General features: G+C 39.8%; 1 protein-coding gene and 1 long non-coding RNA gene across 10 annotated transcripts in view; both read right to left on the reverse strand.

Moving 5' to 3' along the window:
- Positions 1 to 30: 30 nt before the first annotated feature.
- On the reverse strand, positions 31 to 5,076 carry LOC308087569. Of its 2 annotated transcripts, XR_013933348.1 has the most exons (15): positions 5,063 to 5,076; positions 4,404 to 4,439; positions 3,819 to 3,866; positions 3,601 to 3,642; positions 3,370 to 3,413; positions 3,124 to 3,187; positions 2,795 to 2,858; positions 2,492 to 2,579; positions 2,273 to 2,309; positions 2,034 to 2,082; positions 1,783 to 1,845; positions 1,349 to 1,395; positions 1,151 to 1,174; positions 666 to 718; positions 31 to 175 (listed from the first exon to the last, which is right to left on the reverse strand). It is a non-coding gene; the product is annotated as an uncharacterized lncRNA (long non-coding RNA). The 2 variants fall into 2 exon arrangements; XR_013933349.1 differs by having other exon boundaries at positions 31 to 1,395.
- A 915-nt stretch (positions 5,077 to 5,991) lies between these two features.
- osbpl9 (oxysterol binding protein-like 9) overlaps positions 5,992 to 18,131 on the reverse strand; it is a 45,407-nt gene continuing 33,267 nt past the window's right edge. For 7 of the 8 annotated variants that reach the window (XM_080431647.1, XM_080431646.1, XM_080431645.1 and 4 more), the window contains 14 exons: positions 17,113 to 17,217; positions 15,517 to 15,676; positions 14,405 to 14,499; positions 14,028 to 14,146; positions 12,988 to 13,073; positions 11,659 to 11,878; positions 11,426 to 11,525; positions 11,197 to 11,307; positions 11,000 to 11,063; positions 10,631 to 10,771; positions 9,827 to 9,905; positions 9,577 to 9,668; positions 8,910 to 9,045; positions 5,992 to 8,589 (listed from right to left, as the gene is read on the reverse strand). In XM_080431647.1, the coding sequence (XP_080287773.1) occupies positions 8,512 to 8,589; positions 8,910 to 9,045; positions 9,577 to 9,668; positions 9,827 to 9,905; positions 10,631 to 10,771; positions 11,000 to 11,063; positions 11,197 to 11,307; positions 11,426 to 11,525; positions 11,659 to 11,878; positions 12,988 to 13,073; positions 14,028 to 14,146; positions 14,405 to 14,499; positions 15,517 to 15,676; positions 17,113 to 17,217 (1,586 nt within the window). In that variant the 3' untranslated portion in view covers positions 5,992 to 8,511. Of the gene's footprint in view, positions 8,590 to 8,909; positions 9,046 to 9,576; positions 9,669 to 9,826; positions 9,906 to 10,630; positions 10,772 to 10,999; positions 11,064 to 11,196; positions 11,308 to 11,425; positions 11,526 to 11,658; positions 11,879 to 12,987; positions 13,074 to 14,027; positions 14,147 to 14,404; positions 14,500 to 15,515; positions 15,677 to 17,112; positions 17,218 to 18,131 lie in introns of all 8 variants that reach the window. The other variant, XM_080431644.1, reaches the window with a different exon arrangement.

Genomic DNA, 18,131 nt, shown 5'->3' on the forward strand with positions numbered 1-18,131 from the left:
CAAGTAACTGTCAAAGTAAAACAAGTATCCTTCAATCAAGTGCATAGTTTTATTTTCATTCATTCCTTTTCTGTACAGCACTTTGTAACATTGTTGAACAGCCATTAAGTTTTAATGGCCCGGCAAGGCACATTAAAAACAGTGAACTTCAGGAATCCCCCCCGACAGCAGCAACCTGATGAGACAAGACAAAGAATGATCAGTAACTAGCAATATGTGGCCAACACAGTATTCTTTACATTTTCTACACAACCTCAGAAGAAATATGGAACGGTAGGAGTATAATCATGCTATTCATTTGGCAGAATCTTTTCATCATAGGTTGAATGGAGACAGAGCATCAAGCCAATATAGGTAATGGCTCCTGAACAAATACCCATGAAGCATTGAATATCCAGAGCCAAGCCAGCCTAATCTCATGTAGCGTTAAAAAAAAGATAAGTTTTGGATCATCAAGATTGGGTATGCTATGCTTAGTGTGGTCAAGTGTACTAGAGGGCAGTTAACCCATAAGACTGACCACAAACTTCAGGATTCAGAGCTTACAGATAACGGGTATGTACAAGAGCCACAACCAATTTAAGAACAGGCTCTTTTGGCCATGCCATTCTAGAGAAAGGCAAAGGCTTTATGTAAACTCTAATTTATTTTCTTGTAAAGCTTACCATGTCAATCCAGAGGAGAGTCACCTTCAGGAATCCCCCCAGACAGTAGCAACCTGATGAGACGAGACAAAGAATGATCAGTAACTGACATTTAGCCAACACTGTAGTCTTTACATTTTCTACACAACCTCAGAAGAAATATGGAACGGTAGGAGTATAATCATGCTATTCATTTGGCAGAATCTTTTCATCATAGGTTAAATGGCAAGCATCAAGCCAATATAGGTAGTGGCTCCTGAACAAATACCCATGACGCATTGAATACCCAGAGCCAAGTCAGCCTAATTTCATGTAGTGATAAAAGCTTTTTGTTTAGTGATTGCCAAGATTGGGTATGCTTAAGAGGGCAAGTAACCCACAATACTCCTGGATTCAGAGTTTACAGAAAATGGGTACTGGTGCACGAGCCACAACCAAATTATGAACAGGCTCTTTTGGCCATGCCAGTCTAAAGGCAAAGGCTTTAATTTTCTTGCAAAGCTTACCATGTCAATCCAGATTCCAGTCACCTGAAGAGCACAAACACCAAGTTATAAAGGTTACCAATAGGTCAACGAGCAATTCATTCTACAAAAGGTTACTCAGTAAACGCATTGTCCACACATTGATGTTCAGGTCAGACATTTGTAAAGACATCACTGAACCCATATAGAGCCATGACTTTTCCATTTATGGAATCTTACCTCAAAGTTGTGCCATTCCACCAGACTGCCAAACGGTGTCGCCATTCCTGAAGAAAAGGTAGCCATTAGAAAAAGTGCTAACACGCAGATGTTTCATTCAAACACATCTGAAGACCGACCAGTTCAGCTAGAGCTAATATTACATGGACTCCAGGGTTTGGTCAGCATGTACTTTATCATCACACAGGTCAGACTAATAACTAGGCATGTACAGTAATCACATGGTCAGTCCATGTTCTCACTTCCAAAGTATGATGAATGCTTATATTGGATTCTTTAACTAGAAAGTTACAGAACATGATGGGAGCAGCTGGGAAAAAGCTTTGTAACCCAGTTTATATGAATCAATACAAGTTTCCCATCGTATCCAGCCATGCTAGGAAAAGATCCAATATAACTTGTTCAGACACAGATGCAAGAGTTTCTGCACTCACTTCTGATTTTCTGTTAAACTCCATCCTCCATCATCTTCCATAGTTCAATGAATAGCACATCACCTACAAAGCCAACACAGGTGTACATTATTAGCAGTCTCAACTTTTAAGAACAAATTATGTGTACACGTGAACAATCTAGATCAGTTAATATAAGAAAATTATCCTCAAAGGGATCAGAGACCTGATTCAGAATCATCATGTCAAGATTGTCAACGAAAAAGCACTGGGGCTTAAATGGCCATACGTACCAAAACACAACCTCTGTGGGTGAGCTGCAAATCACATTTCACCAGAATCCTATAATAGAATAGATTTGACAATCAACATGGTGCAGTTCATTTGTACGCGTTTGTATAAATAGGATTGATACATCAGATAGGAGCGAAAGACTTATGCTAGTTTTTCATCACAATTATCAGCTGAACTATGCGATCATCATCGTATCAAGAAACTGTGTCAAGTGCTTGAAAGGGACCATATGACCTACCAAAAACTACATTTTCTGGGGATCTTCAATCAGAATCCTGTAACAGATTTGACAATCAATACAGTGCAGTGATAATGAACTGGCTAATACAGACAGGATTAATACATCAGATAGGAGCGAAAGACTTATGCTGCTTGTTCATCACAGATATCAGCTGAACTATGCAATCATCATTGTATCATGCAGAAACCCCATAACAGTTGTAAATTCAAAACTGACCTTTTCATAAGTAGCCCAGGCCTCCTCACTGGGGAGCCACCAAAAAGCAACCTCTAGGGACCTTCACCATCTTCAACCAGAATCCAGCCTAAGAAAGAAAGAAAATTAGCGTTGCTTCCAAATAGCCATGTACCGTAGGCATGCATGTATCAGTTAGAAAATGCGATCAGAATGGTTGGCGTTTCCTCAACAATAGTCAGATGTCCCTACCAACATTAATATTCATCATTTAAGCATGGGTATATTCTATCATCCAAATGTAATATTACAATGTGCAAGAGAATATGGGCAAGTTAGAATTACCTGGGAAAACTGACTGCCAAGCTTCACTTGACCACAAGTCATCATTCCTAGACATCATGGTCATCTGCAAAATTAAGAAAAAATTACATACAGTAATGTGAAAGGGTTGTGTAGCATTTACTGCCATCAGGAAAACAAGCATCTTTCATTAATTTCAGAGAGATTCCCATTGTTTTAAACAAGAAAATGCGATCAGAATGGTTGGCGTTTCCTCAACAATAGTCAGATGTCCCTACCAACATTAATATTCATCATTTAAGCATGGGTATATTCTATCATCCAAATGTAATATTACAATGTGCAAGAGAATATGGGCAAGTTAGAATTACCTGGGAAAACTGACTGCCAAGCTTCACTTGACCACAAGTCATCATTCCTAGACATCATGGTCATCTGCAAAATAAAACCAAACTATTAAGTAAAAATTACATACAGTAATGTGAAAGAGTTGTGTGTAGCATTTACTGCCATCAGGAAAACAAGCATCTTTCATTAATTTCAGAGAGATTCCCATTGTTTTAAACAATCATCATTGACAGTTGAAGTACAGGCTAAAGATACAATATCCTCATTACCTGTTTTGTATGCTGCAGTGCTTCTGGTCAGCAAAGCTGCCAGTCTGTGAAAATGTATAAAAATGGTTAACTGAATGACAACTTAATTCAGAGATCAGTAAATTACAGGTGATCATATGTGCCTCAGAACTGAGAAATGTGGTAATGAATCATCATCCTTTGTCAAGAGTAGCAAATAATTGTCATCATCGGCACAGATTAACCATATTGTGGCTGTTAAGTCATACATACCTTCAACCATTAGTATCCTCATATCTTCAGTCTATCCAATACCTAATAAGGAAACTTGATTTACTACACAATGATAATGGTACAAGGACGTTATACACAGCTAATTAAGTCTCAGTATATAATTAATCAGATATCACATCTGTCCACTACTCTTATATATAAATTCATCATTGACTTCAGTGTTAGATTATGAGGCATTAAATATTCATGTTATGTACCTTTGCCGATTCCGTGACTTGCACGTGCTGAAGCACAAGCCGTTAGACCTGATAACAAGAATTAAGACAATTAGTCATCTGCCAACAAGACTAGTAGATTTAAGACATGAGGTTAGGCTGTGTCATTAAGTTATACGACTTTACTACAGCAGTGGTTCTCAAGTGGGGTCCGGGGACCCCCAAGGGTCCTTGAGGGAGTTCCAGGGGGACCCAGCTAAATGATAGACTGTTATGGGTCTAACTCCGAGTGTACAAATAGAACCAAATGGTTCATTATTAGCAGTCTCGACTTTTAAGAATAACTTGTGTACACTTGAACAATCTAGATCAGTTAATAGAAGAAAATTATCGTCAAAAGGATCAGAGACCTGATTCAGAATCATCACGTCAAGATTGTCAAGTCCATAGCCTAATGCATATCAAACTGAAATCAAAAAGTTGAGAATCATTGCTATAGCAGTGTAAAAAAAAAGATGGGGTCCGTCACGTGGGCTAATCAGTGTCAATTTGGGGATCCTTGGTGAAAATAATTTGAGAACCACTGTTCCACAATTCAACACAAACAATCACTTTAAGGTCGCTTACCGAAGGATAGCATCCATCTCGTTGTCAATTGTAGGCCTGAAACAAGGTAAAAAACACATTTAGACAAACCATCCGTAAAACCAACTATGGATATATGCATGACTCAAGGCGCTTAAGCTTTCAGTATTATTGACCCATGCGATCAGAATGGTTGGCGTTTCCTCAGCAATAGTCAGATGTCCCTACCAACACTTATAATCATCATTTAGACTTTAGAGCATGGGTCACTGTTGCAATGGTTGCTGTATGAGCCATCGGGCCATTAGCTTGTTAGCTAGCACTGTTGCCAGCTTACCGCGAGAGAAATAAGCAACCAGGTCTAGGAAAAACAAGCCAAAACAACAAACTTGGCCACATAAGCATAAATAAGTACACTTTAGAAACAAGGCGATACATTCGCAACTGCCAATAATTGCAACTATAGAAAATCAAGCCCTAAGTTACTGCGTGTTGGAAACACGTGGTGAAGCAGGCCTGCTAATGCTAGTGCAAAGTTGGCAACATTAAATTAAGACTGTTTGCGAGCACCTTAAAGTTAACAGTGCCGCACAGGATAAGTAACAACACATTAAAAACGCATACAGAAATAATGACACGTTACCCAGAATATGCTAAACTCATATAAATCGTGCAAAAGAAGGAAGCCACGTTCAACGTACCTTAGATGAACACGCAGAGAGAAAGAGAAGGATGAGTCAAGGCGGATGGAGTTTATATAGGCAAGCCGCACAGCATTATGGGAAAGGAAAGGGCGGTTCTACTTTCCCTCCACAAAGTCATATAAAACTATCCAAAGTAGCTGATGAGTGCTGCCTACTCTCACCAATTTAGAGAGAATGTAAAACATAAGTGCAATAACATATTAAACAATGTGAGCTAATCTTTTGCCGAAATGTCGTTTTAATATGGAAATATCAAATGTCATGTTAGACTATGAATTGAGGACATCACTATGAATTGAGTACTTGGGGATTGGGGACCCCATTTGAAACAAGCCATTAGGCTTTCATGGGCTTTTCAATCCTATTTAGTTGACCTTATTTTTAAACTGTACTTTTTTTTCCTGCAAACTTCTAAATAAAGTATTCAATCAATCAATCAATCAGATGTTACAGTAACAGAACAGAACATCCAACAAGCAACCATCCATAGACGTTTTACTTGTCTATGGATGCTCCCAATTGCACCACCTACTGTTCCTTAGCAGCAGTACAACACTGTACAAGTCAAACGATTCTGATTGACACCTCTCTCAAATTCTTCTTTGCTGCCTTAAATATGTAACAAAGTGTACTGCATTATTGGCCATCCCCCCATTACAGACTATGTCTTATGTTATTTGTATCTTGTAATTTAACTTGTGCCTCCTGTGCGTCATGGTTATGCATAGCTACTGATCTGCTTCTTTACAGTGGACAAGTCAAATTCCCAGTACATGTAAATATCTGGAATAGGCCTAAATGTTTCTGATTGACACCTCCTGATAATGCTCTTACACCATTGGCCTCGAAATTAGGCTATAACAAAAACAAAAACTGTCTATCATCATGCACATGGCTTGTTAAGTAAACACAATACCTCTTAAGAGTAAATTCATGGAGATTTAATAGGCCTATTATGCATCAACAAACAGGAAACTTTGATACAATCAATGGTTATGATCAGAATGAAATAAAAAATACATTTTGTATTGATTGCTTTCTATCAAGCGATACTGATATTGAAATGTGTGGCAAAGCCTCAATTCAATATAATTTACAGACATAACATGAAGGGAGAAAAAAATAATGGCTTGGAATTTTGTACAACCTCTGCTAATTTTAATTGGCATATTCCCAGAAAACTGACTTTGACAGATGATAAATTAAATCAAACTGTTACAGTACAGCCTGCATGTTGATTTTTCACCATAGGATATCATTAGGTAGGCACACATCACCAAATATGCATAATTATAACTTTCCATAGTCAAAACCACCTTTTAAGAGACACCCAAGGCCAAATTGTGAATCAACGTGCTTTATCAACTAGTCAAATACAGTATCTATGAGGAACAATAAACAAAACCTTAGTTGTTGAAATATCCAAGGTAACAGGGCACACTGAATGTCTCAGTAAACTTCTAAAATATATCACTCTTGGTCTCTCATATCACATGAAAAGTTAACATTTTAAGGGCTTTATTCCAAAATACTGTATATGCATTTAGAAAAAAACCTACCTGAAACATATTACTCAATACTTCACAGAATTATTTCTGCCTCAGACATGTTATTGTGTAAGCGAATGTTATAAGCTAGTAGGCTACCTAACAAATAGTATTTCTTAATGAGCAGCTTATTTATGCCAGCAATCATTTTATTAGAGAATGTCCCATTTTATTTTATTTTCAAAATGCAGCTGTCATCACACTTTACAAGGTAAGCCATCATTTTCTTTGTTACTCCACATTAAGATTTGACTAAAGTGGGTATGTATGGGAGATTGAACTAGGATTTAAATAGGTTGGGGCAGTAAGCAATTTTTTGGTTGGTCATATATCTTTGATAGAAAAACGTTACACATAGGCTAACATGCCAGCCAACAAGACCAAAACCATCAAAACAATTTGGACTCATTACCTTTAAAAACAGTTGGTGTGACTCAAAAGCTTGTATTTGCATCCTCGTTACGTTTCCTCTCAACACACATTGATTTCTGCAAGCAATGTGTTTTGAAAGAATGACTGCAGGTGAGAGTTGGAATAGAATAAGACACGACTTTAATTACTTGCCCATTGCTAACCTCATCACCTGGCTATTAAATAATCTGGAAACACTACAGTATGAGTAAACAATCATATGGCCATAAATGGCTTTAAAACCCACCAGGGAATATTTCCAGACCAATTCCTGTGGACCATAAGAGCCCGGTCTTTTGTCTCTCGTTTTTTAGACATTTTGGAGCTCATTGATACAAGTGCAGTCAATGTATAATTGCATCCATTGATGACACAAAAACAGCTTTATATATTGCCTACATCTAACAAATCTATCACAGCTTTTGTCCAGTCTAATTGTTTTTAGAACCTACAACTTAACTCTGGGCTTGCGTTTGGATAGCAGCATAGACAGAAAAAGGATGTTGAAGCATTAACCACTTAAGCCCCATTTTATACTCACGGCAATGTCGCAGAGAGAAAATAGCCGACCTACAAGCTCACAACTCATCGCATGTGACGCGTTGTGAGCTTGTAGATTCTCGCATATAATGACATGCCCAAAATAGGGACGTCAGGGTTAATATGGTTAATCCATAGGCAGAGGCAATGTTGGTGTATGAGAAACAGGGTCAGAAAGAATGTCAAAAGTAAAGTGGAATGATTATCCTCAAGTATTTTTAAACTATTGAAAGAATGAAAAAAAAAAAGAGGGAAAGAGGAAAATAAAAAAGAATATATATTTATATATTGATCATACATATCTATATATAAACAACAGTTGTAACTAGTTTTAGGCAAGTGGCTAAATCCTCCCCCACCCTGTTGTGACGATTGAGTCCCACCACGGTATGAAGCTGTCAGACACTTGGAGGGGGACAGCAGCTTTCTTTCCTCACAGATTCCCTGAGATGTAGAATGCTGTTTCGTTTGTCGAGGTTTGTTTTTGATCTGAACGCTATCACCTCCACCCAAAAACAGGGAGAGAGCTTCTTGGGTTCCTCATGTGGAATTGCTGAAGGGCTCGGTGTTAAAGTTGAGAGATGGCACGCAGAGGAAGTGGAGATGCATGGAAAATCCGATCTCAGCTCTGCGTCAGGTGGCCTTACGGAGGGAGGGTGGAGCAGTATCGATGGTGGTGGAGGTGGAGTTGACCAAACGAGTGGAGGAGCTTTACTAATTTTCGTTATACATCTTTGAAGTTTTTTTTTTCCCCATTGAATTCATTCAACATTGTTTTATCGTCAAATGCAAAGCTGTGTACATATTCAATCATCAGTCAGTCATTCCAAGGCTTGGATAAGAAGTGGTTTGCAAAAGAGTTCTTATGAAGACTCTGGTGTCATGTTTGTGTGTGTGTGTGTGTGTGTGTGTGTGTGTGTGTGTGTGATAGATTGTGTGCCGTCTTCCCTAGTGCTCTTCCTTAGAAGCTAATCTCTTTAGTAGAGGCTCATCATAGTTCCAGCACTCTCCATCCTCGTGGAACAACTGGAAAAGAGGAAAACAAAGAATCATCACCATGATTCAAGATTAAAGTGCACCCTTTTCAATTTAGTTGAACAAAGTATTCTAAATGGTCCTAAAATAAAACTACATCATATGATGCAGCATCATTTAATATCCAACTTAGCTATTTGACTACTACTGAAGCAAAAGATCTGAATCTGTCCATTTATCAGGAATAACAACGATATACAGTATGGCCAGCCCCACGGACAGCTGGTCAGCAACATGTGTTGTTTGGTTTCTGAATTGTCACATGACCCAGTGACAAATGAAGAACCGTTTAGATGGTGAGTAAGCCTCACCCTCGTCTCCCACTGCTGTTCATTCTCCTTCCTCTCTCGGGCCTCAGCTCTCTGTTTCTCCTCAAGCCGGTGTTTGGCTTCTGTCGCTGCATCGATGTACTTCAGTTTCAGGTTCAGTGTCACGTCTTTCCACAGGCTGAAGGGTCAAGATATAAATACACAAAAAGAGACCGTTTTGTTTTCATGAGCAGTCCCCATAGGCGAAGATCACTAGTATGGTTTCAACAACACAGTATTCAAGAAATGTACCACAAAGAAACTCTTTCCTGGCTACTTTACAACAGTAAAATGTTGAGAACCTGATGTTCTTCAGTGATACTGCGGACCAGTTGTTAATTTCTGGACAGGCAACGGGTCGCACAATAATGTTAGTATACAACAGTTAAGAATATTGTTGTGGAATTTCCACAATGCAGACTTTTAAATTTGTACCAAAGTATGAGAGGAGTGTGTGTAAAGTTATTCTCTTGGTATTTTTAAGCCTTTATTTAAAAGCGAGACGAGAAAGTGAATAGAGAGTAAGGGAATGATCTTCCACAAATGGTCCGTCTGACCGGTGAATCAAATGTCCAGAACCGCCAAGATGCGTAACGAGTCCAGGTGCAATAGACACCAAAGGTTGATACTCTTATTACTCCCCATAGCAATTATGTTCATTCATTCTCACCTGCGAGACTCATATTCAAGCTGGTCCTCCAGCTTCCGAACCTTCTTCTTAATGAGTCCCATCTTTTTAGTATCTATGAACAAGGAGTTCTCCTGCCAGAATACAAAAGAAAAAACAGCAGTTAGGAGATGATAACTCATCAGCAGTGTTTGGAGAGGATCTGCTTGCTAATTACACCGTAGTCAGGATACCTTCACGTGAAAAGTGCCAAAAAATAAAATCTAATAAAGTCAGTTTAAAATGAACCTACCCCAGATGCCCACTTGGCAAACATCACTCCATTCCACTCTCCCTCTATGGAGCAGAAAGACTTCTTATCGTTAGGTCCACTGCAAAAAGCACATGAAAAGAACAATGCTTGTTTTAATTCAAATGCCTAAAAAGTATGTCATTTGGTCCTTTGAATCCCTCAGCGTTTTAAATGCCATTGGGCCACGTAATTTCATGCATTTAATAATACATGGAATTAAGCACCCTCCTGATGATATTGCAGAGGGGACAAATTCAAACCAACTCTCAAGTCGAATAGGTTAGTGTAATGGTTTGTAGTTTCGAGGCTATGAGTGAAATTATGGACAGAAGGGCATGTTCACACTATCCTCCATACAAAAAATAGGCACCTCCTTTTTACATTAAAATCTAGGAGATATAACCAAAATGCAACTTGATGTTGTAGATAGCACAATAGGCAATCGCTTTTAAAAGACGCTGGTCATTGCACTTTTTTGGGGGGCCAAGCAAAACATTTTGAGTAGTGTAACTTTTTTGATAAATGCTCTTATGATGTGCCTAGGCCACCTTTTATTAGTTGACCAATTACGATATATTGTGTCTCGAGATTGCTGGTTCAACCCTCCACAACAGGTCTTCAAATTGCCCCTAGCTTAGCCTGAAGTAAGCTTTAGAACAAGCTTCATCCAAACGGAGCTCCTAGACGAGGTTGCAGAAGTTGAAAGCTTTTCTGCAGAAAAAGCCCTTTAGGCAGTGCGAGGCAGGCGAGTAGTGTGAACACACAAAATTGTGCTACAACACAATTTGAGAGGGGACCTCTTACAAAATTTCTGCAGTGACCCGGTGTTTCTTGCCACCGTAGAAAGGCTTGGTATGGAACACAATGTTGGCACTGTAGCCCGTCTTGGAGCAGTTGATGGTACACTCCCCACCCAGCTCCACCCATGGCACCGTCAGGATTGACCTGAAGAGATAGAAGCGGGTGTGAACACATGTATAGCTTCAGTTGAAAATCCATTTATCAAGCGCCATGGTCGCCCGACAAAGTATAGCCCTTACACACTAATGTTCAGATGAAACTGACACCCATCCATATCATTTATTCTGGAAAACACTAACGGTGGTGTTATATAGAAATATAAAAACATTTTGTAAATATACTGTAAATGTTATTATTAATAATAAGAAGTACCTGCCGTAACCATTAGGGAAAGTGAGGATGTAGTGTTCGTCATGTTCCAAACATGAAACACAGCCTGGATCACAAACAGGAAAACACATATATGAGTGTTACACACAGCACAACACTTTTTGTTTAAATGTGTGGCTGTTCATGAAAGTGACGTAAGCTTTTCACTGTGTGAGCGAGTCCAACAGAGTTCTATATACCTTGGCCGATATTGTGGACACCTATCGACATCCCTAGGAACTTCGACTTAGTCCAGATGTGAGCGTTGAACTGGATCTTCTTACTGTAACACTCTGCGTAAAATGCAGAAACTGGAGAAAAGAGGGTGGAGATGTTTTTAATCGCCATCCAGGTTATCAACAAATCAAAGCATTCCAGTGACATTGTATAAATGTTTAAGACGGGGTCCTATGAAGGTCAGATACTCACTGGGAGGGTGGTGAGAGACCTGCTCTGCTACAAAACACACACTGTTTGGCGAAGACCACGGAAGTGGACCATCTGATAGAGTCTCCTGTGAGGAAGGTACCTGTATACATTTAACAAATGATGAAAACAATACAAAATGTACGTAACAAATTGTAACTTAATATCGTAATGTAATATTCAGTACATCATTATAATATTCATTCAGTGTGACAAGAAATAACACTACATCCCACCTGCTGATTTACTGCCGGCAGGGGGGTGGGTTGACTGGGTTGACTGGGTTCCTCTGTCTCTGTCTCGGTGGGTAGATCCCAGTGGCAGTAGAAGACCTCCCCCAGGATGGGGTTGTAGGGCTTCTTGGCTACCGAGCCTTTCCTTCCGGCATGGAACGCCGACAGGTACCATTTCACCACCTGTACAATGCGGTCCCGGGGCTCCTCCTGATCAGCAATGCTACAGGGGGCACAGAGCGGAAGTCAGACACTTAAGATGAACTTGCTTGCATTCATTTGTTTTTTAAATATCTCACAACATTTACACATCTGCGAATTATTACAAATATTGTTAGCTTTTTTATTTCATGAAGTACCAAATGGGTGGGATTGGTCATATCAGGACAATTAATATATTGTTAGGGTTTATTTTTTCCTCCCCAATTTGATCATCAAATTACTCCCATAGTTCCTATCACTGTCAAACCCTGCTTGTTGTTCTGGGGAGGGTGTAGATAACCACACGTCTCCTCAAATACACATCTTTTCACCTGACAGTGCACAGTTTATCCTATTTCTGCTCCTTGCTGAACAGGCACCACAACCAACCTGTAGGAGTCACTAGTGCAGTTCCCACTTGCAGTCATGCCGCGGCTAATTGCGTTTGTTGAATTACATTTGGATTACAGATTGTGCCTTTAACCTATCAATTGTCATTCAATGAAAAAGTGCTACATTTGAAAAATGTTGTTTTGATTGTCTGAACTTCTGGGAGTTGTTAAGTTGTTGTCTCATCCCACGTGGCACCTCCACCAAGTTGTAAGCACTGTATGTTAAAGGAGAATTTCGCCCGAACTTTTTTATGATGTTATGATATCCTTGGATGAGTGGTAAAAATCATAACATCCTGGGTCCACCGCAGCAAAAACCCCACGCCTATGGGACTTGCTCTAAATCGTGTATTTTAATAGCTTTCTTTGTTTGTTTTTTGCTCAGATCTGATGTTCATAGTGAGAGAACACTATGCAACGTGATTGTCTTGAATGCGCTCCACCGGAAGTCTCGCGGTGGAGTCCGGAGGAGTTATGACATTTTTCTACTGTACCACTAGTCCTAGGATATCATAACATCATAAAAAAGGTTTTAAAAAAAATCTCCTTTATTTGGGACAATACTATGTACAGTAGTTAAACCAAACCATTAATATGTCTATAGAGGTAAATACAAATTTGTGTTGATTGATATCTTTCTAGTGCATGACATGACAACACGGCAGCAACACCAGGGCAACAACAATAGAGGGACCAAAGAACCTGCGCTCAAAGAACTGCACCTAAGTGAGTGACATACCTGACAAATAAGTCTGGATGTGCAAAGAAGTCTGCATACATTTCTAATAAAGACCTCCTCTCCAAGATGAAAGTTGGTAAGACCACCTGTGAAACATTAAGAAATATTATTACACACTACAGAAGATGGATACAAAGAGATGAGTTCAAAAGTGTCCATTTATAGATGGTTAGCTTAAAACCAAAACAGCAAGATCAAACAGAGAAACTGGCAAACAAACAATGGAATTTTGCCAAGGTGTACAGTAAAATCTTCAGTGTCCGAGAGTGCAAAAATGGACCCAAAGAGATCCCTTTTATACTCTGACTTACATTAAAGTTTACAATCCATAAATGTAATGTCTGTTGTCTCCTCCCGACTGAGGGAATAGTAATGACCACAATGCCAAGATGGCAGATCTATGACCATCTGCTTCGAATAACTTTATCAATCAGTAGGTGTCCGACCCATACCCAACACCAGGGTCGACATTTCTCGATGGAAGAGTAGGGAGAGCACCTCCAACCACTGCAGATGTGCCGTTATATGGTAGTAACATACTCTACCATACAGATAGGTTAAAATAAGGTTTTAAACTTGAAGTTTAATACACAGAGGTTTTTACTGTGAGTGTGATGATGTATGGTTTCATGGCATGGTTTAATCCAGCCCATCACTTGGACTCAGAAGTCGAATGCCAATAAACACAGAACCATTCTTTCTAAGTATCCTTTTCTGTCTCGATGAGAGAGGCCTCGTCCTTCTACATGGGCAGTTACCTGTACATTTGTCAAAGACACAGGTAGACCAGTGCCTTAATATGCAATTATTTTGCATAATCGTCATAAACGTTTCCATGTTGAAAACTGTTCATACATTTTCAAACGTAGAGGAAATAGCATAAAACTATTAAATATGGCCTATTTTGGCATAGTACATTATCCTTTTTGATTATTGTAATTTCCATGATCCAATTTTCAATGGAAAAACACAATTAAGTCGTTAATCATCAAGTAAAATGTCTTGACAGCCCTAGACACAGGCATGTGTAGATGCATTACCTTGGTGAGGTCCATGCCCAGTCGGACCTGAGACAACAGGTGCATGATAACGCTTTTGTGCTCTTCCACCGACTCGCACTCGCCAATGTCTTCATGGTCATCATGGCTGTCAAATGGATCTGACAACAACAGCGGACAGCAGGTTACAATCACCTCCAGTGATATCATAAGCTAGGACTTTCATATCCTAAATAATATCGCTCTGGTTTAAGTGATATCTTTAAGGATTCACAAACACGCTCCTCTAATCTTTAGGCCACCGCTGCCCCAAAATGTATTATCCTTGTGTAGCAAAAGGTGTGTGTGTGTGTGTGTGTGTGTGTGTGTGTGTGTGTGTGTGTGTGTGTGTGTGTGTGTGTGTGTGCATATGCGTTTACCTGCATCTGTGGTACCGTTGGACATGGATGAGTTGAGTGATTCATTGGTGTCAGGTCGTTTCAGCACTGTTCCGTCATCGCCAGTTGTTGGAGGCCTGATAAAAAGAAACAGAGAAAGAGAAATGGAGAGAGAGAATGAGAATGAGAAAGAGAGAGAGCGAGTGAGAGAGAAGTCAGTGTGGGATGAGAATGTATTTCCATATGTATTAACTTTGTTGAAAACATATGATATGACAGCTTATGCAGTCTATTCTGTGCTTCCTATGCAGTACCTGCCTGCATGATAGAGGTGCTATGCAGTGTAATTGTACAGTAAAATGCTCTGATAGCACATTTGTTTTATACAGTGTAGGGGAGGAAGGGAGATGACAACATACTATTAGATAGACACAGTGTAGTGTGTAGATGGAAGATGCTATGCAGTGGTACAGGAAGGTGTTGCTGATGTATTCTCACTATGCAGTGTTACAGGAATGTGTCACTATACTCACTCTATGCAGTGTTACAGGAACGTATCACTATACTCACTTATACTCACTCTGTGTAGTGGTACAGGAAGTTGTTACTACTATACTCACACTATGCAGTCGATTGGGGCTTTTAAATCCTTACTTAAAACTCACCTGTTCTCTCTTGCTTTTAGTTGTATTTAGCTCTCCTGATCTGTCTCAACTCTGCATTGTTTTGGTGTTGTTCTGTGTCAATGCATATTATTTGTGCTTTGAATTGCTTTATTCTTTATGGTTTGAATTATTCATGCTTTGAATTCTTTATGCTTTGAATTGCTTTGTTTTTAACCATGTTCAGCACTTTGGTCAGCTTTGGGCTGTTGTAAATGTGCTATACAAATAAAGTTTGATTTTATTGATTTAATGCAGTGGTACAGACATTTGTTACTATACTCACTCTATGGCATAGGGCGAGTACAGGAATGTGTTACTATACTCACCCTATACAGCGGTACAGGGATGCGTTACTATACTCACTCTGTGCATTGGTAAAGGAAATTGCTACTATATTCACTCTATGCAGTAGTACAGGACGGTGTTACTATATTCTATGCAGTGTATGCTAGTCTATGCAGTGGTACAGGACCTTGTTGCTATACTCACTCGTTGCAGTGTTTGGGAGAAGTGTTGCTCTGGGAGAACTCGTCAGCATCATAGAACTCGTCCTCACTAGAGGAGTAGGAGAAATCTGGCACCGAGTGAGAGGGCAGGGAAAGGCGGCCGGGGGAGGGGGCGCCACTACTGGGACCCGACGCACCACTCCCTGACAACAAAAGGGAGGAGGGGTGGAGGGGAGAAGAGAGGGAAGGGGACAGTAGGAGGGTTAAAATACAAAGCAATTCTAACTATTAACTTGACCAATGCAGGCATTCATTCATATCTTGTAGTGCGTTGGTTCTCAAAGTGGTACGGTGGCCCCCAGGGGTCCTTGGGGTGGTTCCGGGGGGTCCGCAGCAAAATTAGTTAATATAGCGTTGCAATCATGAGTGCCGCGCTATGAGCTTGATTATCTGCGATTTTTGAAAAATCCCTGGCACAAAATATTTTTTAGATGGGTCTGCAGCCAAATAAATATCATTTTGGGGGTCCTTGACATGAAAAAGTTTGAGAACCACTGTTGTAACAAAACAGAGTGCAGTCACATCTGGGCATTCAATCACTCTCACACAGTACTGTTCAGTCCTCTTTAATAATGCATACTGCCAGGGTTAGTTGTTCCACTAGTAGCTAGCCTGCCTCCTTAGTGCACAGCGCAGCATTTTAATACAGCTGCCTCAGCAGATATGCAAACAAACAACAACCCCTAACCTTATCCTGCTGCATTATTATTATTATTATTTTACCTTCAATTTATTGAGAGCTTATTGTACTGCTACAACTGCTACATAAGTACATTACATATGTTCATCTATTTCTTATTATTCCTCTGTCATCTTTTCCGTACTAATTAGTAACTAATGTGTGTTTGGGAAACATGGACATGGATATGGGTACACAATGTTCTTTCACCCAATTACAGTACATAAGAAACACATGATATTTGTAGTTTTACCTTTTAAAATGAACACAGGTGTGTGTAAAAATAGAAGTAGGTTTAACTATAGGACTGTTGGTCCGAAATGAAGCTACATGAACACTATATGGTAAAAAAAAGAAGAAGTAAAAGACTATAGACTTGTGAAATTCATAATGGCCAAGTCCGGTGCTAAGAGACTGGTTGTTGAAAGTAGGCCGGTCACAATTATTACATATTCCTCTGATTGCAATTATTTGAGATAGTCACAATTATTTTGCATAATCATCATAAATCGTTTCCATCTGTATAAATTCATTTGTTGAAAAACAGCTGATCTACAAGCTCACAACCCATCACGATATGACACACTGTCAGCTTGTAGATCAGCTATTTTTTCAAATGTCTAAAATTATTAAATATATGTCCTGTACATAGTACATATTTAATTTGATTACTGGTACCGGTCATTGTCAGTCATTAGTTTATATTTATTTGTCATATCTGCCCTGTGAAAGTGGTTTACAAAGACTAAAAGGCAAACAGAAATTTATTTTGTATTTACAGTATTCCAATATTCAAGGCCAAAAACACAATTTAACCGTTAATCACAATTATTTGTATGACAATTACTCATCAAGTAAAATGGCATGATTGTGACAGCCGTAATTGAAAGGACTTTTCACCTGTGCTGTTTGGTGTTGGGGTCTGTAGGCTGCCCATCACCGTGACGACAGGACCCACAGGCAGCGTAGAGGGCCGAAGGTCTGATTTACACACCTGAGAACAGTCTGTTGAGGACGATAGATAGATAGACCTTTATTGATCCTGCAGGGGAAATTCAGGTGCCACAGCAGTACCAGAGTTATGGAACACAGGGCAGAATACAGAAGAAAGATACAGCCGATACAACGGTAATAAAAAATAAAGAAAAAGAGTGATCAGGTAATAAAACACAGGGTTATGAATAGAGTACCAGAGACCAGGGGTGTAAAACTGATAATCGGCTGGTTGTTTAGAACCGGGCTCAAGAGCCACTGAGAGGCCTAGCTGGTTTGTACGGCCAGCCAGTCGTCCTGGTACTCTGTATAGGGTCAAGATGATCTTCGAGCGTCGCTGAGTACACTGGGTTGTCTGGTGAGCTAATCCTGCTTGGGTCGATGTTGGTTACTCTGGAAGGGTTAGGACTGAGTCTAGTGCCGATGAGGAGAGTAGCTCGTTTCAGCCATGACATCCAGCGTGTTTTATCCTTCCGTGGGTAGCCCCTGACATCACTGTGGTGATGTCAGATAGTGTCAGACATCTCCTCATATGGAGCTGCCTGGAGTTTCTGGGAAGGGTTCACTGATGTCAGTACCCCGTATCTATGACACGTCTTGGGTCTCTATGACGACCTCGTAGGTCGATCGTCTCCATTTATGGGGATCTCCATATATAGGCCAATGCTGGCAAGTATGCCGTGAACGTTCGCAACAAGGGGAGTTAAGAAGTATGCTACAGAACTCTTGCATGGCCCTCTGCACATGGACTGCCAAGGGATTCATAAAATAAATAAGCCTCTTTAACACAGTTTAGCAGACTCAGTTCTATAGACCTGAGAAAATGATTAGGGCAGACAGAGGTCTGGACCCGTTAATGGGACGATTCTAGAATCCAGTAATCGAAAGATTACTACATCCCACCAGTCTTGACACACAGGTTTATG

The sequence above is a fragment of the Gymnoscopelus braueri genome (assembly GCF_963280865.1).
Source record: "Gymnoscopelus braueri genome assembly, chromosome: 6".
Lineage (NCBI taxonomy): Eukaryota > Metazoa > Chordata > Actinopteri > Myctophiformes > Myctophidae > Gymnoscopelus > Gymnoscopelus braueri.